General features: G+C 37.0%; 3 protein-coding genes across 3 annotated transcripts; all 3 read left to right on the top strand.

Annotated features, from left to right (window-relative positions):
• The first annotated feature begins 1,177 nt into the window (after positions 1–1,177).
• LOC137748772 (putative methyltransferase At2g41040, chloroplastic) lies at positions 1,178–4,340 on the top strand. The gene is made up of 7 exons (XM_068488954.2): positions 1,178–1,397; positions 1,478–1,590; positions 1,684–1,906; positions 2,026–2,219; positions 2,321–2,432; positions 3,513–3,617; positions 3,918–4,340. Exons 1-7 carry the CDS (start codon positions 1,239–1,241, stop codon positions 4,044–4,046), a joined length of 1,035 nt encoding a protein of 344 aa, XP_068345055.2. The 5' UTR covers positions 1,178–1,238; the 3' UTR covers positions 4,047–4,340.
• A 5,043-nt stretch (positions 4,341–9,383) lies between these two features.
• On the top strand, positions 9,384–10,880 carry LOC137746873 (protein RGF1 INDUCIBLE TRANSCRIPTION FACTOR 1-like). The gene is made up of 4 exons (XM_088677957.1): positions 9,384–9,493; positions 9,575–9,820; positions 9,921–10,061; positions 10,457–10,880. The coding sequence occupies exons 1-4, from the start codon at positions 9,491–9,493 to the stop codon at positions 10,838–10,840; spliced, it is 774 nt and encodes a 257-aa protein (XP_088534083.1). The 5' UTR covers positions 9,384–9,490; the 3' UTR covers positions 10,841–10,880.
• A 5,801-nt stretch (positions 10,881–16,681) lies between these two features.
• LOC137748997 (uncharacterized) lies at positions 16,682–20,490 on the top strand. Its single transcript, XM_068489177.2, has 8 exons — positions 16,682–16,995; positions 17,136–17,344; positions 18,114–18,580; positions 18,676–18,734; positions 18,848–18,884; positions 18,990–19,061; positions 19,259–19,583; positions 19,818–20,490. Exons 1-8 carry the CDS (start codon positions 16,707–16,709, stop codon positions 20,265–20,267), a joined length of 1,908 nt encoding a protein of 635 aa, XP_068345278.2. The 5' UTR covers positions 16,682–16,706; the 3' UTR covers positions 20,268–20,490.
• The last annotated feature ends 2,812 nt before the right edge of the window (positions 20,491–23,302 follow it).

Below are 23,302 nucleotides of genomic sequence, written 5' to 3'. Positions count from 1 at the left end.
CAGCTAGAAAAAGACATAAAGTGCAAGAGAAGAAAGCGGAAGTGCATAAATCATTTTCTATGTAATATATGGTCTCCATCTTATTACCATCAAAGTTTTCATATTAATTGCTGCGGCACAATGCATAGATTTTTTTTTTTTTTTTTAACAAACGATATTAATTACACTAAGATGAAGGAGGTGGGCTTAATCTCACAATGAGCTAGTAATAATGTGGTTCAAATTCGCCTTTGGCGATAATTGAACCTAAGACCTCTCACTTACAAGTAAAGAGAAATACCACCAGATTGTAGTACTAAGTGACAATGCAGAGATCCTCCAATGTCACAATTAGAGAGAGAGAGAGAGAGAGAGAGAGAGAGAGAGAGAGAGAGAGAGAGAGAGAGAGAGAGGGATTTGGTCCCAAGTCCAAGGATTGATTGAGACACATGTTTTTGGTCATGGGATTTCTGCAGAATGCAGATTTCCCAAGTCCACGGATTGACACATGTGTAGATTAAGGCCACACCGACGTAAACTTTTTACAAATGAACACATTATTTTGGGGAAGAAGAACAAGAAGTAAAGTAGTACTAGTTTTTGTGACAATGGCTTCTTCGTCTCTTCACCAAGCAACAGAAACCGGAAATGCACGCTCCCTACTTACTTTACAACCCGAAACTCAAAGCTCCGGCGATGGCATAGAGCTGTTAGCATGCCCTGTATGCTGCGAACCCCTCATCCGAAAAGGCCCTCTTGAAGGTGGTGGTCGTAGTGCTGTAGTTGTGGATCTAAGCCGTGGAAGCGGTTTATTTTCCAGGAGATTTGCCAAATCCGGGGTTTTTTCTGGAGTTGTCACGCTCGAATGAAAATTGAGTCACTCATTACTTTTTCTTAATTGATCCAGTCTAATTATAACAACCAATAACCATTATCATATGAATTCAATATAAAAAACAAAGTATCAGCTGTCGAAACCTAACGCACTCTTTATCTTCCTTTATCCGCACTTGAGATCCACATCATAAGATAAACTTACAGGCGAAATTTGATCCAACCCTATTACTATTAAGTAAAACTGGGGCAAAAAAAACATTTTATTCGGTCAATAAAATTCATTTTTATACTGCTAGCATGTGACCCGCACGTGTTTGAGAGTGATGTCATATTGCCTCCGTGTCTCTCCATCCGCCAAATTTTCCTCTGTTACAACTCTCACTCCGCCAATTTCAAAAAAAAGCTGAGAATCCACATCTCCAATGGCGACGACACCCTCGTCCGCTCTCCACCAAACATTTCTATCCCGAAACTACTCTCCCCTCCATCGAAATTCTCAATTCCGCCATCCCCGTCTCCGTCTCCCCTCTCGCCATCACTCTCACCCCATTCGCGCCACCTCCACCGTCACTCTCCCACCGGTACCGCCTCATCCTCCCCTCTCTCCTCAATTTCCGCTTCCATTTTTGTCCTTCTAAATTTCGAGTTTCCGATATTGCAGGAGCGGCGGTCGAGGGCCGAGGAAATCCAAAGCTCCGGCGTTGACCTCGAGCTGCTTGCCTGCCCAGTATGCTACGAACCACTCATCCGAAAGGGGCCACCGGGTCTCAATCTGTGAGTAACAGTACGACACAAAGCCTCAGTCTTTTTCTTGAAATTGGTGTCGTAAGTGTTTCAATTTCGTTTTGTGATTTGTAAATTTTGCAGGCGAGCAATTTACAGGTCGGGGTTCAAGTGCAGGAAATGCGACAAGTCGTATTCGAGTAAAGACGTTTACTTGGACCTTACTGTTACTGCTGGGTTGAAGGAGTACGTTGAGGTACAACCGATCCGGACCGAGTTGTTCCGGAGCCCTCTCGTTTCCTTCTTGTATGAAAGGGGTTGGCGCCAGAATTTTAACCTCAGCGGATTTCCAGGTCCCGATGAAGAGGTAAATCAGCAAATTTGGATTCTTTTTTTTGCTCGGTTTTTGGTGAATTGGGTTTGTTTTGTTGCTTAATTTTGAGTTTTGGATTGCTTAGCAAGTTTAGGTTCTTATGTGGTTTGCAGTTTAAGATGGCTCAGGACTACTTTAAATCCGCCGAAGGCGGTGTTTTGGTGGATGTGAGCTGTGGGAGCGGCTTGTTTTCGAGGAAGTTTGCAAAATCCGGGACATATTCTGCAGTTGTTGCACTTGATTTTTCGGAGAACATGCTCCGGCAGAGTTATGAATTTTTTAAGAGGGATCCTACTCTTTTAGATACGTAAGTTTGTGTATGTTCTTCTGAGTGATCAATGTTTATGTGGTCTTTGGTAGTGAAATGAGATGTTTATCATTGCTTACGGTTCACTGGAATAAGTGCAGTAATCTTGCTCTTGTGAGGGCGGATGTTGCTAGGCTTCCGTTCCCTTCGGGTTCAGTTGATGCTGTCCATGCCGGCGCAGCATTGCATTGCTGGCCCTCTCCTTCCAATGCTGTAAGTTGCGTTTCATGTGATTCCTATGTTTCTCTTCGCCCAAAAGGATTTTGTTATGTGCGTTAAAACAAATGTGTTGGCTACCTTTACCTTTTATTGCAATCGGAGATGCTAGTAATATGTGAAGTCAGAGGATGAACTGCATAGTCTTACACCGTTAAACACATGAAAGTGTCGTGTTACATCCTCTGAGTGGATCTAAAATCATATGGGGAACTAAGCGTTGAAACATTTGATTCTGGCTTCATTGTTAATTAGGAATATGAGATGAAATGTGAAATACTGAGTAAACCTTAGGGGTGAGTAAACCCCAGGGCCTTTTACAAGTGACCAAAAGAAGTAGGCATCTTGTGGTGCCATGGTGTGTGAGAAATAGATGGATGATATCTTTTGACCTGTCAAGTTTCTTCTGTTCTTTCCAGAAATCAATCATATCAGACCCGAGGGTGTTGTCTTAGTGGCTCTTCAACTTGGGTTTGGACACGGATTTGAATACTAATGCCAAACCCTTAGAATTGCGTGGAGTGTTTTGGATGGGAGACTCCATGTGCTAGGAGATTAGCTGAGTGTTCTAACAGGCTACCAGCAGTACATAACTTGTCAACAAGGAAGAGAGAGAGGAGGAGGTAGTGATTAACGAACCTAGCAATCTTAGTTATACTATATGCGGGTCAATTGGAATCAGAATTCTAACCTTTAGGTAAAAGATTCCGGCTTTTGTGGAATTACAAGATTTCTATTAATGCACAAGCCATAGTATGTGTTCCATTGGCGCATTGCAGAGTTAGTTCATATGGAACACACTGCAGTTTTCAATAGAAGAAAGAGAGTACACCACAGATTCTGATCTGCTCGTCTTTGTCTCCTATATTAGATACATCTTTTCAGGTGTAATTAATGAAATTAGCTATCCGGTGGTTTGCTTGTAGCACCTTTCTCTGGTGGACCTCTATTTGTTGCATCTGAAAGTCATAAACTATTAGAATCTCATAAAATTTTCATTGTTTTACTCCGTTAAAAAGTGTTTGGATGTAACAAAGCTTCTATTAATTTCAACCTCATATCTCATTTAATTTTCAGATTGCTGAAATAACTCGCATATTACGAAGTGGTGGAGTCTTTGTTGGAACCACTTTTCTGCGGTATACTCCATCTACTCCCTGGATAACCCGGCTACTCAGAGAGGTAATACTTAATCAATGATTACCAAATGTGATCAATGCTAGATTTGGGTCAGACCTGTCAATTTTCTATCTGTATATACTAGTCATAGAATGTGTGTTCGAAACAACAATTGCGTAATATCCACATTTCTTTTCTAGTTCTGTATAAATCTGTCACGAATGAAGTAAAAGATAGTCGTTACTGTGATCCAAATAGTTGAATTTCATCAGGGACGACTCATTAGTAGTACTGAGCTAGGGTCTGTTTAAGGGTGGTTATAAACTTAAAACAAATATTGATTTTAATGTGTTGGTGTGGCAGAGGGCTCTTCAGGGCTACAACTATTTAACGGAGGAGGAGATCGAGGACTTGTGTGCATCATGCGGTCTCACCAACTACACGAGCAACGTTCAACAAGCTTTCATCATGTTTTCTGCTCAGAAACCTTAAGAGTTTAAACTAGGTTTGAGCCGTTTGAACATCATTTTTCCGTACATGTATTTATCATATATCTTGTTGAAACTGTTGTATAGTGTATTTATATGTAAGTATATCTAAACATATCTAAACATTTGAAAAGAAGAATACAAAAACCTGAAAAGGTGGGTAATCTGGGGAAGATGTAAAGTATCATTGTTAAGGAGAAGTATTTTATTAACTGTATAAAGAATGATAGCAGCAGTGCTTAACATTATCATTAACTCTATTAGTGGTTTCTGAATAGTTAAGACAGATTGATGGCCAGTTTAATCTGAGGGCTAGTTTGGAAGTGTTTTTAAAATGGTTAAAATCGTTTTTGATGAAAATATTTTTAGTATCAATCTTTAGCAAAAATGCAAGTGAATTTTTGAAAAACACTAGAAATGCTTCCTGCAAGAAACACATAACTAGTGTTTTTTGCAGAAAGCAATTCAAGTGCCTTTAACACCCAAAAACATTTTCTTTAAAAGCATAAAGGTATTATAGTAAGTAGAAGACTTGAACTCAATTTACTTGAGCTTTTGTGTTTATGACAAGATTTCAGCAATAAATTTGAATTTTTCTAAAAAAAATATGAAAATGCCATGAGTTTTGTCCAACCAACCTCACAAACTAGTAAAATTCCTTTTATTTTAATTTCATCTGTCTCCACACTGATCTTGTTTCCACGTGAGAGTTGTTCTAAACAGAATCCCTACTCAAAATTTCTCCTCGAATATAACTAGTACTGCAGTACATCATGCTGTATTGTAGCCTTGGTCTGTGGACGCACAAGATCTTGACTCTTGAGGCATTAATCTTTGGGGAAAAAGGCTTTCCATGTGAGATATATTCCTTAAAAGTAAGGGCATGAATATATAATAGGGCATGGTGAAGTGGCTGGACAAATAAATATAGAAAACCCTTTTCAAACAAAGCAAATGGAACTAACTCAGACGACACACAGGGCAGAGAGGGGCAGGAAGATCCCCTCGTGCGGCTCATCCGCTGACCCTGCAACCCCTATTTGTTCTTCTAAATAGCCTGTTCACTTTGAATCTTTGACCTTTGACCACCATTAGAAGAGGTTTTTCTGTGTATTCAGAACATAATCAGCATGTGTTACTATTTTTCACTTAAATTATAAATATACATTTTTTTAATACTTTAAAAATAAAACATATCAACTTAATTCATCACTTATATTATAACACGTAAAATAGTACATCACGTGACAATTAATTTAGAAACATTTCTCGTTTAGGTTTTGAACGACAAAAGGAGGAATTATTGGTTGGTCAGTAAGAGTGACCAGTCCCAAGACACACTTAAGCTTTTGGACACTGCAAGTTTAAATTTGTTTAGGGTTTAAAGCCAGGCGTTTCCTTTGGATCCCTTGCACGTGACCTTCTTTGCTTACTATAATACCTTTCTGCTTTTCATGGCACGTGGGGTTGGCCATGGCCATCCTCTTCTCTCCTTTCTTTCTTTCTTTGGTTCTGCGACTGTGATGAGCTTTCTTACTTTCTTCTTTTTGTTTTGGCTGTAACTGCTAGGGTTTTGCTAGTCGTGTCGTTTCGTCAAGCATACACGTGGATGGCAATATTCAGTCATAGTAGACATCTAAGCTAAGCTGAGTGGTTGGCTATTGTCATAGGAAATTATTTTCAGAGCTCGTTCCATAATCATTTTTGTATTTAATTTTTAGTTTGATTTTTGTGCTTAATATATGAAGAAAATCTATGAGAAAAAATAGCAATGAAGCAGGGGGATGGAGCTTAAACACCAACATAGTTTTTGTTTTAGGAGACTTTGTGTCTTTCCTTTAAAATTTAATCTACTTATCACATCTCTATCATCCTTCCTTCACTCTTAAATATTTCGTATTTCTCTCGTGTATTTACTTTGTATCACTAACACAAAAACACAATTTAAAAGTAAAAACGAAATAGTTATTAAAGAAACTTTCATATAATTTTTAGAGATTAATCGTTAGAAAGGTTTCTCATCACATTAAGTAGTGAATGGGAGCTGTAGATAATTAGCACTTCATTTTACCATTCAGGAAGCTCCAGGCCTCCAACATACCTACAAATCCTTGCTTAAGAAGGGGGGAAAAGGAGAAAAGAAAGGACAAACCGAACTGCCTCAAAAGAATTATTTTTCTTGTTTTCTGGTTTGAGACTAGACTTCAAAATTTATAATTTAGGAAATATCTTGAGAACATGTTTATACCATTATGGTTTTGCTTATGTCCAGCTTCAAGAGAAAAGCTCTCTACAGAAAATTAATTAAAGTGTTAAGCATCTACGTACGCATGATTGATTGTCAACTATTAATTCATATGATAACATTATGCTGACATAGAATTTCGAAATGAGAAATGTGAAAGAGATTTTCTCAAAAGTGGAACTCCTTACCACCTTATGCTTTTGGTACAATATTTTATAATATTGACACGAGAATAATGTTAAATTGTGAGGTGCCAAAAAATTCAGGAAGAATCACATTTTTAAAAAAGGAAAACTAATGAAAATGGTTTCAAAAATTTTGAGTTTTAATGATAAGGACAAAATAAAAGGTAAAGTAAATAGTACTAGGATTGATTTTTTAGTATAAAAATGTGATTTTTCGGTAAAATGAACAGTACCGTGAGTTTTTCATTAAAATTCATTTTTAAAAAAGCCGCTCTAGTATTTCTCTTTCAAAATTAAATGGTAGGCATGAAGGGTATAAAGGGAATAATGATACAAGATTAGTACAATCGGCATTGCAAACCCCAAGGTAACTCGTGTTTGGAGCTGAGAGGGACAATGAGCAAGGTCTTCCTCAAAATTACCACACTGGGGAGCCTCTAATTAATTAGGTCATTAGTTCTTCTAGCTAGTGCTTAATGAGTTGTGCTTGTCTGTCAAATGTTTGTCTGCAAAATCATAAAAGTAAAAAAATAAAAATAAACATTATTATTGAGGCAAGCTGCAGGCTAGGACTTGTGATTAGTGGAGTTGCTGATTGATTGTTGATATGTTTCATTCCCTAAAAACCGGGGTTTTTCTCGTACATGTCTTGTTTAGGACTCTGTTATTAGCAGATTAGGCATGCTGCCATACAATTGTTTTGGCCAGATGCAAAGGGTATGTTCTGGGGATGATACCGACCTTCTTAGTTAGATTTTTTTATTTTATCTAACTTGTCTGCTTTCTTTTGTATATTACAATGTTGCAATTAATCTTTTACTTTTTAGTTTAACCAAATCAAAAATATTTAAGTAGTGTCCTAGAAGGTAGATGATTACGATTTTCCTATAATATTGTAGGATAAAAAGAGAGCTGAGAATGTTATTAACAATCCTCTAATTCCTTTACGAATTACCTTTCCCTGTTTAATTCCTCAGAGGCTACTGTACTACTACCCTGATTTCAACCTTTTTACCACCTTAAGTCACATGAGTCATAGTTGAGGTATCAAAAGCCAATGAGTAGACAGCTGCAAGTTTTATGACATGCTAATATTTTCACAGAATATAAAGTGTGGAAAGAGAAAATGGAAGGTAATTAGTAAAAAGGAATTTACTAGGGCCTTGGGAGAAGAAAATTAAAAGCACCTTGACCTGCACTAGACACGTAGGCACTTACGAGAGAGGGATTATTGTATGTTGGAAATATACTAGTCAACACAAATACAATTAACTTTAAATTAAAAAGTTAAAATGCATAATAATCCTTTTCAAAAAAAAAAAAAAAAACGCATAATAATCTAGATATAAATTAATGCACAATTGATTTGAAATATGGATACAATAACATTTTAAGACAGAGCTGTATATATAGGGCCTAGGGGGCATCCGTCCCCACTCAATTTTGTGTGTGTAATGTTGCATTCCAATTCCCAAGCCCTAATTAAACTACAAATTAAAAAATGATATAGTGGAAAAAAGATAAGGTGTATCCGCTAATTTACATGCTTGTGACATTAGCACTAACTCTTCTAATTGCTACTGCCACCGTTGAAAGAGCATTTTCGGCCATGAAATTTCTGAAGAATCGATTGAGAAATCGAATGGGAGATCAATAGATGAATGATAACATAATTATTTTTGTAGAGAGATATTTGATGGTATTGGTAATGATGTTGTCATGCAACGCTTTTAAAACATGAAACACGTCAAGGAATATTGTAAGATGTTGTATGATGAAAAACTTTATGGATTAATATATAAGTGTTTTGTGCAGTAAATTCTTGAGTTTTTTAATTGTACCTTATTGATTGAGGATGTTCTCATTCTTACAAATTTCTAACTTGGTCCTGATAACATTCTTATGTTGACGAGTCTATCTCCACTACAAAGACTGAGACGTGGTATCTTAGATTAGTTACATGGATTGCAAATTAAAGGAAACATTCAGATGATCAAACCGAAATACGATTGTAAAAATATCTAAAGCTAATCATACATAATTTCATTCTTTTTGAAGGCCTAATTACTTAGCTTTCAAGTGATGTAAGTTACAGAAATGACATCAAAAGTTACAGAAATGACATCAAAAAGCATCAGGGAAGAAAAAGGTGTGCGTAATTTCTGCTTTCCTGCTCTCCTCTACTTGTTTTTTATTTTATAAAAAGTGAGCAGAAAAAAGAAGAACTTATTAGCCGACTTATTGATAGCAACAAAGTGGATCGCAACGAATGGACTGATGGAACTATATTATCAGGGATGGCTGGTAAATATCTGTAATTTTATGGTTTTGTTTTTACGACAAGTGGCTAGTTTGTACTGATTTCACCAATTCTAAGAGATGAGAATCAATGAAAAAACAGGTAAGAAAATGGCGGAGCACCTCCTTCAAGAAGGTGCCTTGGTTAGTTTAGAATTAGAGCTCTTCAGCCAAGGAGATGGGCAGCATTTGTTTATAGGGTTTTTAAAGAATGGGAGACACGGAAACCGCGCCCACGTTCCCCTCATATCTTAGTTCCTTTCTCGCTCTGTCCATTAGGAAATTCTATTTTAGAAAGCACTTTTATTCAAAAATGCTTCTAATAAAAACGCATTTGCTTTTTGAAAAATACTTGAAAGTGCTTTCTATAAAAATTACATAATTTTAAATCCTATGCACATAGCATGTGCTTTTTTCAAAAAATACTTCAAGTGTTTTCTTTTTTGTTAAACATTGTCAAAAGCGTTTTTAGTGATCTAAAATGATGACTCTCAAACATCTCTCTCTCATGTTACGTGTCTCACTATTGACAAAATGTTTTGTACCTCCCCAAGGAATAAATATTACACCCTTCCTCTCTTGTGAAGCTCAATAAATACACTTATCTCCATCCCTTGGTCTCTCTCTCTCCCCCTCTATCTCCATCTCTCTTTCCTGTTTACACCACCGCCTTGGTAACAGCTCAAAGGGGGGCTCTCTCTTTCAAGTGTTTATGTGATCATGGTTTGTCTCTGTCCACCCTCTATCTCTCTGTTGCATAGTTCTCATTGTCTTTTGAGTAACTGAGTTTAACTGTTTTGATAGGGAATTCAGAAGCCTGCATGGTTGGATGCCCTTTACACCGAGAAGTTCTTCGCCGGCTGTTCATTCCACGAAACTGCGAAAAAGAACGAAAAAAACGTCTGCTGCTTGGATTGTTGCATCAGTATATGCCCCCATTGTCTTCCCTCCCATCGATTCCACAGGCTCCTTCAAATTCGCCGTTACGTTTACCATGACGTTGTCCGATTGGAAGATCTTCAGAAGCTCATCGACTGCTCCAACGTTCAGGTTGTTGCCAAAAAAATGATCAATCTAGCTTATAATTGATTGACTTCTGCCATTGCAATTCAGTTGGTTTGACACTTGAAGTCTTTGTTTGTTGTTTTAGGCATATACCATCAATAGTGCCAAAGTAGTGTTCATCCAGAAAAGACCTCAAAATCGGCAATTCAAGGGTTCCGGAAACTACTGCACATCGTGTGATAGAAGTCTTCAAGAGCCATATATCCATTGCTCTCTCGGTTGCAAGGTAACGAAAACTACGAATATATTTGGAATTTGGCCAAAATTATCATTTTTTTGATCCATTTACAAAATAATCAGTTTTTCATTATGTTATTGATATCTAATTGCTATGTCACCGATTTTTAGTTTTGATCAGTTAATCATTGAGATTTTATTTTTTATCATTTTAGTCAATATCCCAGTATATTTTGCCTACTTTTTGGCGTTAATTTGTTCCATACATGTAGATGAATTACTAAAATGTTTGCATCTATATTTTATGTGACAACAGAACTTATATAGCTAAATTTTACCTGGTTTATGTAAATAACTTATATATCTAGCTGAAAATTTATCTGATTCATGAAAACTGAAACTTTTAATTAATTAATGAACATGTTGATTGGAATGATTAATCAGGTGGATTACTTGCTTAAATTCAAGAAAGACCTCTCTCCTTACTTGAAAACATGCAACTACCTTCAACTGAGTCCTGACTTCTTAGTTCCACTTTCCGACATGGGAGACGAGGAGATGACCAGCGATCAGACCAACCCTAATTCCACAATTGTGGACCTCGATGACCCGATGAGCTCATCATCATCAGAGTCGTGGGGGTCTGAGACCATGAGCATGAGCATGCACATGGCATACATGCATCATGAGGTCGTCAGAAAGAAGAGAAGCGGGCTTAATTATGCGTCAATATGTGGAAGGTCAGCTCATAAAGTTTCCCACGAGGACATGGCCACAAACATGATCAGTAGAAGAAAACGCATTCCTCATAGATCTCCGTTGTGTTAGCATAATCAACAAAAATTTTAATAAACCTCAATTACAATTTTCCGTTTAATTGACTGAATTGAACCCTTCAAATGCTTTGATTAATTAAATAATTACATTAGCTCTCTCTTTCTTTCTCGAATGTGAAGTTTAATTTTTGTTAATTATTCACTTGGTCGGGTTGTTTTGTCTTAAGGTGATCACGTGGTTCCCAGTTCCAAGTTATTGTTTTGTACATTTTATCACTCTTTTCCATGTCATATTTTATACCAGACTATAAAACTGCCATTTTTATACACTAATATCATATAGGTGCTTCCCTTGCCCTGAATTAATATATTTTTTTCAAATTCTTCCTTCACTTAATAATAATTAACTTTTTATTTTTTAAAACGTAAATTCATAATTATAGATCTGGGCATTGTCAAGTATAGGGTTTAGCTCAAATTACACTATTGTTTGAATGAAAAGAATGGTATGAGTATGCGCAAAAGTTTTATATGTAGTAAAGTTATCATTACTGACCGTGGTTTAAGAGAAATTTTTTAATGTGCCCAAAATACAAATACACGCTACATATTATAATACAAAACTTATATACCATATAATGTAATGTGTTCATAGCACATTAAAAAATGTCTCGTAATTCAAGTATAGACCAGTACATTTGCCGTGTTTTTGCACAACTCAATATGTAATTCACAATTTTAGGGCCTCAATGAGTACCGCCCAAATGGGCTTCCTTGGACTTTGACTGTAATTATAAAACAATATTGTACCTGTGTGCATCATTTCGTGTGTGAGAGACCACAAAGACAGAGAATTTAGTTTAATTAATTTTGACCAGTCAAACCTTCCGGGACTAGCTGTGATAACCCTAGGTATTACGTAACAAGTATAATCAAAACTTAATTTGTACGATATCTTGTAGCACCTATTGTGGTATACAATGGTCTGATCAATCTTTCAATTACAAAGATACAAATTCAATACTTAATAACAAAATTAGTAATCCACCGAAGTTAGTTAAAGATTACTAATTGGTTGTACAATATCCCGTGACCTTATCCATTAAATTTAGTTTTGTGAAATTCGTTGTATTTATCGTGAAATTTTTTTTTGTTGTTAATGATTTAGCTTGTTTGAGTTTGTCTTACAGTTTGGGTCCAATCTTTTTTTAGCAAACTCTTTCTTCTTGTCGTCGGTTGCTAGTTGTAGATAGATCTGGAGTCTCGTGACCTAGTGATATTCTTATGTAATCTTTCATTTTCTTTCGGGCTTATGAACTGTTGTCAACAAAAAAATAAAAATAAAAAATTACTAATTTGTATTAGGGTCTAGAGGTACTTTTATTCATTTATAAGTAAGAGATCTCAAGTTCGACTTACACAAAGAGTGAAGACGTATAATTTTTTTGTTAAAATTGATGCCTAATTATGATTAGCTAATTACCAAGTAGAATATATATCTTCACTTTTTATAATATCGTTGTATCAAAAAATGGTTAACATTACTCTTCTTTTATAGTTTTTTTTTTACCACAACAATATATTTATGAGGTTTTAATATTATTTTAATATAAATGTTTCAGGAGTAATGCAAATGTACTTTTTGGTGAATTCTTATAGCATTAAACTTCATGCATCTGTAGAAAGTCTCATTTAAGCCTCATAGAGATTGAGCCTCATTTATGTGCAGCCCAAAAAGTATTAAGCAGCCACTTAGAAGTCCTAGGGTTTGGAGGTTATTCGAAGGCAATGGGTTTGCATTAATGCTGCAACTAGAACTTCTGTGATAACTTTTTCATTAAAAACAAATACAAATGTTCTAGGGTTTTCGTTGAACTATAAGTAAGAAATATCAAGAATACGATTGATATGAGAGAGGTAACTTCTTCAACTATTTAATCATTGGATAACTTCACCATTCAGATTGCCATTCAGAATTTGAATGTTTAAATAGAGTTTCATATCGCCATTCAGAATATGAAGCCCTAAACATTCAAAACCCGTAGAAAAATAAAAAACTATGAAAAGATGGAAATATATAAACCGAGTGAATATGCCTGAAAAGTGAAAGCATCCTCGCAGTCTTCATCATTATTATAATCGTGTTTATGACTAGGAATTTTGATATCATTCCAAATTCTGAGTACAGTATGATGATACTGTTAACCAAGCATGAGATACAGTTAAGAGAGAGAGAGAGCGCTCTTAGAAAGGGGAGAAAGAAGTTACAATCATCACAGAAATCTGAGACTCTTTAATTATTTATTTATTTTATTAGAAAGTCAATTTTCATTAAGATAAAAACTAGTACAAGACTAAAAAAGGACTGGGTAAACAACTACAAGAAAAGTAAAAGGCTCAAGCAAAATGAGAGCAGTAACCCAAGATATAACGGGAGGCCCACATAAGCTAAGGCCTGAAGGAAGTAGAAAACATAAAGTAAAAAAAACACTAATCTCCAGTAGCAAAGATCACATCACCATCGCTGTCACATCCCCAGATGAAGCCAAACTCCAGACCGAGAAAGTAGACACCATATCCAAATCACCTTCACAAACCTCTGCAAATATATATACAAACAAAGTATCATACAAGTAGAGGGTGAGGCTAAGGGTATGTAAAATACCCAACACTCGGCCTCGATGGGGTTCTGGCATATGTATGCCGGTTGGGGAAAGGGAAGTGAAGGAAGGTAGTAGATTTGGTATTCTTTTCCTGATCGGAACCCGCCTATCCGAGTACATGGTAGGATGGGGATGTAGTATCACAGCTAAGAAGGAGGGAGAACAGAAAATTAAAAAATAGAAAGTAGTAAAATTAGGCAAAAGATGCTGGATAAGGGGCATGAAGCCCAGATCTAAGACAAGCTCAGGGGATAGTTGAGATCCAGCTTAGGGACAACTGAGATAAATTCAAAGAGAACCGGAAATAAAACAAAAGAAGAAGACTAGAAATAGGAGAAGAAGAGATGGATACAGGGAAGGGGTTGAGCAGAGGAAGTGAAAGGGGAGGAAAAGAAGTTAAAGGCAAATTAGGGGAGAGAATGAGAGAATTACGAGGGAAGAAGGAGACTAGAAAGAGGAGGAGGTAGCAGGTTGCCGCCTACTCTAAGCCAAAGCAAGGGCGGTGACTGAAAGTTGAAGCTAGAGAAGAGGCCGCCTGAGAAAAGGCTATGGATCTGGGTTTTTAGAAAGAGACACTAGGAGAGAGAGAGAGAGTTCAACCTCTGAACTGAGCACCCTGAGACTCTTTAATATATCAAAAGCAACACAGTTAGGCTTTGACAATCTTTCTATGTGGCGGACTAACTAATTCCTCTCCTAATCAATTGACATATGTCTCAATCCAGACCATTGATATTCATTCCTTAACAGCTACCTGTCTACCATTAGCTTAATTTCTTATTTCCACTAGACATTTAAAAGGCGACTTCAAGCCAACAAGATTTTTTATGGGAATGTCTATCACATGCAGTTTTACCTTTGTTTTAGAAAGAGATTGTTTCCACAACTCGAACCCTTGATCTTTCAATCACAAATGAGCAACATTTTCATTATGCTAAGGCTCATTTCATTTCTCCTAGAGAATTCATGAAAATCTATCACACGCAGCTTTACATTTGTTTTAGAAAGAGGAGATTGTTTCCACAACTCAAAACCATACCCATGAGGAACCTAGCCAAAACAAAACCATATATATCTGCATTCGTCCAGATATATAATTGGACAGCGATTGAGTATGCACTAGCTACTACTTAATTTGATTAGTATGTATACAATATATGCAAGTGCAACTACGTCTCAAAATTTAAAATAGTTGCATATATGAAATCTCATGCACATATACCTAGCTTTATAAGGAAAGAGTGCAGATTGAAAAAGTGTAGGAGGCTAGGAGCGATAACCAATTAACTACTATATTGCAGATGAAGAATTATCATGTGTCTACATATTTGTATAAGATTATTAACCGTGTCCTTTTTTCTTTTGGAAAGATTTTTCAGTGTGATTGGTATACGGAATGGTACACCACGTGTCATTATAAGTGGGATATGTGTGTTAAAAAATTAATAACTTGAAAAATAAAATTTCTTACTACTTTTATTGAAACACGTGATGTACTACTTGTGTACCCATCACAATTAATTTTCTCATTCTTTTGCATTCGAAAAGAATAAAGTCTTCGGTGTTGTCAGGTACTGATCAAGCTGGTTCGTTTGCTTCTCAACTTCAAGGATATATATATGTATATATGTGTGTGTGTTGTGTGTGTGTGTCTACATATATATATATATATAGTTGAATTACTTAGGACTTGTTTGAAGTGATTTCAAAATCATTGAAAGCGTTTTTTATAAAAATATTTTTAAAACAAATCTTTAGTAAAATTGCAAATGATTTTGTAAAAACACTTGAATTTAGTGTTTTTGGAATTCAATAGCATTTTCTCTAAAAATATATTCAATATTTTATAAGCAATTCTAAATGAGACTTAAGCTTTTTTTTTGTTTTTTTTATTTTGTTTGGGTTAAATTTGTATTTTACGTGCAAGTTATAAAACATGTTATTCTCAGAAGACCTTGATTAGGAACAGTAATGCAGATACTGTGATGCCCTTGTCTGACAACTAGCATCATTTCGTACTTATTCAAACTTTTAGTTTTTAATTACATCGCTAATCACTCATCGTCCCATATGTTTAGAGCAGGTGCATACTTCCTAATAATGGTATTCTTACTATCTAACATGCTATAAAATTTAATAAAATTGTATTCTTGCTATTCTTAATAAGATTTCAAGAAATTAATCAAACTCTACTGTTTAGGTTTTCTAGCCTCCCCCATCGCCTCGTCCTCCCTCCTATCTATGATCCAACCATCGTCATCTTGCTTCTCTGGCCGGTGAAGGTGCTCCGATCCCCCCCTTCACCCGTAACTGGATAACATCTATTAATGGTGCTCCACTGTCCACTCTCTCTCCTACGGAAATCAAATCCAAGTTTTGCAATTTCAATGAGCCATCTTTGGATTTCATAGGTTTTTAATCCTACCAATATGGAAAAGATTGGACATAATCTTTGGCTCTTCTCTTTTACTTTGGTAATCTTTGGTTCTTCTCTTTTACTTTGTGGCTTTTCCAAAGAAGGAAGATTGGACACAAGTATATCAACCATTATTTTACCTCCGTTCGTCTCAGATTGATTGCCATACATATTGACAACCTCTTTTCCAATTTTTCTTTTTTTTTGGGCTTGCAACGGCAGAATCCGTTTTGAGAGTCCGATATATTGTGAAACTTTTGCTTGGACCTTCATCTGACTTATATGCTTTGATCTTCAATAACAGATCAGGTGGAGGGATGGGGGCTAGAGACGGGGAAGGTGAAAGGAGTAATATTGTTACGTTTAAGCAGAAATTAAAAAAAATAATAAGAGAGTGAAATTACACCCAGACTTGACAACTAGGCTACCAAATAAATGTGGTATATTCTTTTTTTAGAATAAAATGTGGTATATTTAGATGGTAAGCGTAGCACCACTTCTAATTTAATACTTAATTTATAAATTCTTACATTGTTAGTGTCATTCTACTTTCAACCTAAATAAAAATGTTTTATCAATTAAATCGTTTTACTGAAACCTAATTTATAAATTCGCCTAGCTTTAGGTTGTAATTCCCTTTAATTTTCAATAAATTCGCGACCGTTTCATAATTTTATATTATTATTTTTTTAAGAAACAATACTTTCAGCTGAAAAATAATAGTACATTAATCTCTCGCACAGTCTATATATGGTGTATTTCTCATCCCATAAAATTTGTGTGGGTGCAGTTAGTTATGTGTGTAAACCGCGTCATATAAATAGCTCCCTCTGCATAAAATGCACGCGGATCCTCGTCTCTCCCCCGCCCCCGAGCTCTACCTCAAAAACCACAGGAGGTCGAGGAAATCATCATCCAACGTCGTTCGGGGGCTCACATTAACGACAACAATAACAACAACAACAACAACAACAACAACAAAATCATACAAAAACCCAAAAACCGGAAACATAATGTCATGCCTCAGATCAAACACATGGACAATATCCGTCCTTTTTCTTTCCATTTTCCTCTTCGTTCCTTTAATTTCCGGTACTCCTGACCTTTTCGACATCATACGAGCAACAGGTACTCATGCATGACCTTTGACATTCATTCCCACATTCTTTTTCGTAGAAAATGGTTGTGATTTCTTGCAAAAAATGGTAGTGGTTTCGTATTCTTTAATGTTGAATATGCTTTTGAGTTTAATTTGGTTTGGTTTGCAGCTGTAGAGGTAGGCCGCGAGGAAGGGCACGTAGGGTTTCATGGGATGGTGGGATGGGACACAGCAGCAAGGAGGTTTCTTGAAGAAAAAGGTGGAGAAAACAGGACTGTCATGTTATTGGCTGAGCAGAGGACGCGGCGGAGAGATCCTCTCGACAAGTTTAAAAAATACAGTGGTGGCTGGGATCTAAAAAATAAGCATTATTGGGCTGTGAGTTCTTGCTTTTGAAAAATTCCTCCCCCCTCCCTTCTCCCTTTTCTCTTTTTGTTATTTGGGTTAATTTCTATCAATTTATGAATAAAAATCATGTTATAAGGGTTGTTTTGCTATTTTAATGAATTTCTGGAATTGTTTCGCTCTCTTGCTTATCTCATGTTGTGGTTGTTTCAAAATTCTTTGTGGTATCTTATTTGTCTTTCAATAGATTTTGGTATTTATAGCTTGGTGAGGTTGCTTTTGAAATTGTTAAAAGTGTTTGATGCCAATCAAAAACCGTTTCTGATTATGTTTAACAAAAAAATTTTAAATGCTAAAAAAATGCTTTTATGGTTTTTTAGGAATCACTTCAATTTCTAATAAAATGTGCAACGTGTTTCTAATAAAAAAACTTCTAACAAAAACGCTTACGAGCAAACATACTTCTTAAATAAGCAACCCCAAACTAACCCTAAATGTGGGTTGGGATAAGTATGCAATTTTTTTTTTTTTATTTGGTTAATGATACTATATATATATATATATATATATATATATATATGTATGTATTATGTATAGCGAGACAGCTCTGTCAAGAATGTTCAGAATTGATTACTTCTGTCAATTTTTGCATGATATAATGTGGTTTCCTATTCTTTCTTTCTCAACTCCTAATCTTCATTCTTTTCATATTGTTGTTTAATTTTAAACGTATGGATCATTGGCTACACTGCTGCTCAATGAATACTTTTTGACATTGGCTATTGTTTGTTTTATGACGCAGTCTGTTGGTTTCACAGCGGCACCCTTCTTTGTCACTGCCGTTGTGTGGTTCGTGGTGTTCGGGATAAGCCTGTTGCTCATCTGCTTCTGCTACTGCTGCTGTCGGAAAGAGCAGTACGGCTATTCTAGAGTAGCATATGCTCTCTCGCTCACCATCCTCATTTTCTTCACACTCATGGCAATTATTGGATGTGTTTTGCTCTACACTGGCCAGGACAGGTTCCACAGCAGCACGTGCAACACGCTTGGATACGTCGTGGCACAGGCAGATAGGACTGCCGAAAACCTCAGGAATGTGTCAGAATATCTCAGTGCATCTAAGACGATTGGTATCAATGCCATTGTTCTTCCGGCAGACATCCAGCAGAGTATTGATGGTGTTATGGGATCCATAAAAAATGCTGCGACTATACTCTCTGATACAACTGAAAAGAGTTCAAAACGTATACAAGATGGCTTGGATATCATGTAACTATATAGCTATACTGCAACTTATTCCAAGTTTTGCTCACAATGCTTAATAATTTGGATAACATTAATTTTTCTGTTGCTATGTTTTGCAGGAGACTGGCTCTCATTGTTCTTGCTGCTGTTATGCTTTGTTTGGTCTTTGTTGGATTTTGTAAGTCCTTTTTTTTTTTTCTTTCGTTTTGAGGTAGAAATTTCAAAAATTTGACTTTTAGAATTATCCCTTATTAATCTCTCTGTTCCTCTTTTGGACTAAAATTGTTGCAGTGGTTTCCATTTTTGGGATGGAATGTCTTGTATACTTGTAAGTGACACACCTAGAACTGTTTCATGTTCATTTTTAAGATCTCCAAATTTTGGAAGAATTTCTGTCTTTGTCCTCTAACAAACACTTGCGCCTTTGATGCAGTTTGGTGATTCTTGGGTGGATTCTTGTCACGGGAACATTCATTTTGTGTGGTGTATTTCTCCTCGTCCATAAGTAAGTGTTGTTTAATCGTCACAAGAAAACATTATCAATAGTCACTGGCATTAGTGGCACCGAATAAGGTGGCTTAAAGCAGTACCAGTGCCTATAGTCAACAGACGATTATCAGGCTACAAGATTACTTAATCTTGCTAAAATAAATTTTGTTCTTCGGGTTTTTTGACTTGATTTCCTATGTGCATATTTGTTAGTGTGTTTGCAGATGCATGTGTTTCAATGGATGAGTGGGTGCAGAAGCAACCCACAGCTCATACCGCCTTAGATGAAATACTTCCATGTGTGAACAAAGACACAGCCAAAATGGCCTTAGCGAGGACTAGGGATGCAAGCTACTATGCAGTTGTTGTGCTGAACCGTGTCGTCACCGATGTTGCAAATTCTAATTCCCAGGCTAATGGTCCCTTTTACTTCAACCAGACCGGCCTACCATTGCCGCTTCTTTGCAACCCCTATGATGAAAATCGCAACGAGCGAAAGTGTGTCGATGGTGAAATTCAAATGCAAGATGTTCAAGAGGTACAAATAAAAAATAAATGGAAGAAACCTAATAGCATCCATATCTAAGCTAAAGCGTAAATAGATTTCTTTGCTTGTGTCACAAGTTATTCAAAAGTTTCGAATGCAAGACCTGCTAGCTGCAAAGAGAGTTCTAATACCATGATATACAATCGCTAGACACAATAAGTATAAGCGTTAATAGCATTTCCGAGTGTCTAAATCTGACCTACCTTATATTTTTGCCTCAAACAGGTGTGGAAGAAGTATGTGTGTCAATCTTCGCCAGCGAATGTTTGTATAACTCCTGGCCGGTTAACTCCAAACTATTACAACCAATTGTCCGCCTTCGTCAATGTGATCTACGCTCTCTATCGTTACAGTCCCTTCTTCGTTGAGCTTATAGACTGCACATTTGTTAGGGATGCATTCTCGGACATAAGTAGAGATCATTGCCCCGGTTTGCGGATACATAGTGCCTGGATGTACATTGGCTTGTTTTTGGTATCTGCAGCTGTAATGTTTTCCTTGATCTTCTGGGTAGTCTATGCCCGGGAACGAAGACACCGTGTCTATACCAAAAAGGTTTTGTCTTCTAGGGTTTGGCTAGAACAACCTGCAGAGTTGGCACTCTCTCAGACTCATTCCAGATCCTCCTCCAGGAGAACTCCCAAGCATTCCGGACTCCAGGACAGGGCCGCGTAACATTTGCATATACAAGCAAACAAGCAAGCTTCTGATAACAGTACAGAATCAATGGTTGTATTGAGTGCCATGTGGGATTAGATAGGGAGTTAGTTATGATAAGGTTGTTGAGAAGTTTGCTTAGTCACTAAGCAATTGGATAAGAAGATATATATCTCTGATGTAATCAACACATTGTACGATTCCATTCATTGAATATACAGATCTCTTTCTTGTTTTTCAAGCGCTCTCTCTCTCTCTCTCTCTCTCTCTCTCTCTTACTGTATCTCTCAAGCTACAAACTGCAACAATTTCTGCTTCTGCATTTCCGTTTCCTTTTCTACTTCCTTGGATGTACATTTGACTGATTTATCATATTGCTAGCGGGCGAACCTTGGCGCAACTTAGCGCTACTCCTTTGTGACTAAACGATCACGGGTTCAAGTAACCTCTTTGCAAAGCAATGCCTTCCTATTGCTAAAATCTCCATCAGTCAAATATTACAAATAAAAAACAAAAAGAGAAATATGCATAAATTAAACCGGTTACAAAACTAATATAGAATAGAACGGGATAGACAATAAACAATAAACGGAGATAAATTTTGATTTTTATACAACTTATTGTCAGTTTTGTGTTCCCAGTTCTGTTTTTGTAAGAAGTTGTAATCAATTTTATTTATGCATACTTCCATGAACAAAAAATACGCAATGCGGGATTGGCCAAGCTTAATCATCCAATCAATTACTTATACCTTATATATTATCCAACATTTGCAGTGTAGGTTGAATATGTTGGAAATTCAAATCAAAACAGGTTGTAAAATGTTGCTGCTAGCTGTTTGTTTCTTTCCAGCTACAAAGAACAAAGTCTCCTCCATGTGCTAGCCGAAAGGTGTTGAAAGACAGCAAGGAATGATGCAGAGCATGTGTGTAAAAGTGTCTAGCAGCTGGTGCATATGTGAAAGGGTGTAAAGATGGTAATCACCATCTGTCGCTGCATGTGTGTGTGCCAGATTGTTCTAAGTTCATTTGATCTGTCTGAATGGTTGTATGTGTTGTTGTATTTTTTTATTTAAAGCACTTGAGTGGTTCTTTGCTGTTTGGAATGTATAAATAAGCCTCTCGTAAGGCTTTAAATGAGTGAGTGTATCATCCGAAACATTAAATCCAATTCCCATTTCCATTTCAGCTTGTAAGCTCCAAAAGAGTTGTAAACCCTCTTTCTAATATTTCAAAGTGTTTGTTATCCCCAAGCTTGTTATTCCCTTTCGTTTGTCCAATATTATTGAGAGTGTAAGTGAGAGGTGTGATAGAGTTTGTAAACCTATCACCCACATCATTTGGTGTTGAGTTAGTAAACTGTCAAATACCAACATTTGGTATCAGAGCCAGAATACCTTTCTGGCAAGTGCAGCGGCTATGGCGTCAAATCTAGTGCAACTCCAAGTTCCCGTATTGAAGAAAGAAAATTATGAAAGATGGTGTATCCAATTCAAAGCTTTGTTTGGATCACAAGAGTTGTGGGAAGTTGTCAGTGGTGGGTATGTTGTACCCACTGCCGAGCAAGAAGCCGCATATACTGCAGAACAAAGGAATACTCTCAAGGACTTACGAAAGAAGGACCAGAAGGCGCTGTATCTTCTATACCAGGGTCTGGAAGATTCAATGTTCGAGAAAGTTGCAGAAGCAACAACGAGCAAGCAAGTATGGGACACACTCAGTACGATTTACAAAGGAGTAGATCGTGTCAAGAAAGTGAGGTTACAGTCACTTCGAGCAGATTTTGAAACTGCTCACATGAATGAAAAAGAAAGCATCTCAGATTATCACACAAGGCTCATTGTGATAGTAAACCAGATGAGGAGAAATGGCGAGAGACTCGATGAAGTACGAGTTGTGGAGAAGATACTCCGGTCACTCACATCCAAGTTCGAACATGTGGTGACTGCCATTGAAGAATCCAAGGACTTGGAGACAATGAGCGCAGAAAAGCTACTAGGATCCCTCCTAGTTCACGAGCAACGCATTCAGAAGAATGCAAGCCCCACAACGCTAGAGCAAGCTTTGGAGTCAAAGTTGAATATTGACAAACCAAATGGGGGTCGTGGGCAGTGGGACTCACGTCGTGGAAGCTCATCCAACCGTAGCCGAGGACGAGCTCGAGGAAAAGGGCGTGGCTATGCACAAAATCGAGGACAATCTCAAGAGTGGAGATCTACTCGAGGAAAGGCTCATATCCAGTGTCACAGTTGCAAGCAATATGGACATTATGCAAATGAATGTTCATATAAAAATGGTGGGCATGTCAACTTGGCAGAATCAAGTGGAAATGATGGTGAGGAATTCACAGTCTTACTAGCACACCATGATTCTAGTAACCAACAAGATGTTTGGTACTTGGATTCTGGTGCAAGTAACCATATGTGTGGAAAGAAAGAGTTCTTTGCCGAACTCAAAATGGAGGCCTATGGATCTGTAAGCCTTGGTGACTCCTCAAGGCTGCCAGTTGAAGGCAAAGGGAAGATCAAGATCATCCAGAAGGATGGTAGAGAAGAATACATCTCCAATACCTACTACATACCAGGTATGAAGAGCAACATTCTGAGCATTGGTCAATTGCTCCAGAAAGGGTACATTATACATATGGAGAATATGTTTCTCACTCTCAGAAATGCAAGGAGAAAGCTCATTGCACGTGTTCAAATGTCAAAGAACCGTATGTTCCCATTGAAGTTAAACACAAAGATTGGGAGTTGCAACATCGGTGAGATTGAAAATGAGTCGTGGAGATGGCATCTTCGTTTTGGCCATCTTCATTTCAATGGCCTGAAATTGTTGTCAAGTGGAGGAATGGTGCGTGGTCTACCCCAGATTGAAACCACACACCAAGTATGTGAAGGCTGCGTGTTTGGCAAGCAAACACGATTATCATTCCCTGTTGGTAATGCATGGAGAGCAAGGGCACCACTGCAGTTGGTGCACACGGATATATGTGGACCATTGGATCCCATGTCATATGGAGGTAATAGATACTTCATTACCTTCATTGATGAT

The sequence above is a fragment of the Pyrus communis genome, chromosome 2 (genome assembly GCF_041283825.1).
Source record: "Pyrus communis isolate YQ-2024b chromosome 2, ASM4128382v1, whole genome shotgun sequence".
Taxonomy (NCBI): Eukaryota; Viridiplantae; Streptophyta; class Magnoliopsida; order Rosales; family Rosaceae; genus Pyrus; species Pyrus communis.
Note: the sequence above shows the minus strand (reverse complement) of the source record. Positions and strands in the feature narration are given on the sequence as shown.

Bases quoted from the DNA above. Each gene is read 5' to 3' on its own strand.
- LOC137748772 (XM_068488954.2), top strand. From the start codon at position 1,239: ATGGCGACGACACCCTCGTCCGCTCTCCACCAAACATTTCTATCCCGA. The intron at 1,591-1,683 runs GTGAGTAACAGT...TAAATTTTGCAG, and splicing joins GGGCCACCGGGTCTCAATCT to GCGAGCAATTTACAGGTCGG. The intron at 2,220-2,320 runs GTAAGTTTGTGT...GAATAAGTGCAG, and splicing joins GATCCTACTCTTTTAGATAC to TAATCTTGCTCTTGTGAGGG.
- LOC137746873 (XM_088677957.1), top strand. The intron at 9,821-9,920 runs GTTGTTGCCAAA...TTGTTGTTTTAG, and splicing joins TCGACTGCTCCAACGTTCAG to GCATATACCATCAATAGTGC. The intron at 10,062-10,456 runs GTAACGAAAACT...ATGATTAATCAG, and splicing joins ATTGCTCTCTCGGTTGCAAG to GTGGATTACTTGCTTAAATT.
- LOC137748997 (XM_068489177.2), top strand. From the start codon at position 16,707: ATGCACGCGGATCCTCGTCTCTCCCCCGCCCCCGAGCTCTACCTCAAA. The intron at 18,885-18,989 runs GTAAGTGACACA...CCTTTGATGCAG, and splicing joins ATGGAATGTCTTGTATACTT to TTTGGTGATTCTTGGGTGGA. The intron at 19,584-19,817 runs GTACAAATAAAA...TGCCTCAAACAG, and splicing joins AAATGCAAGATGTTCAAGAG to GTGTGGAAGAAGTATGTGTG.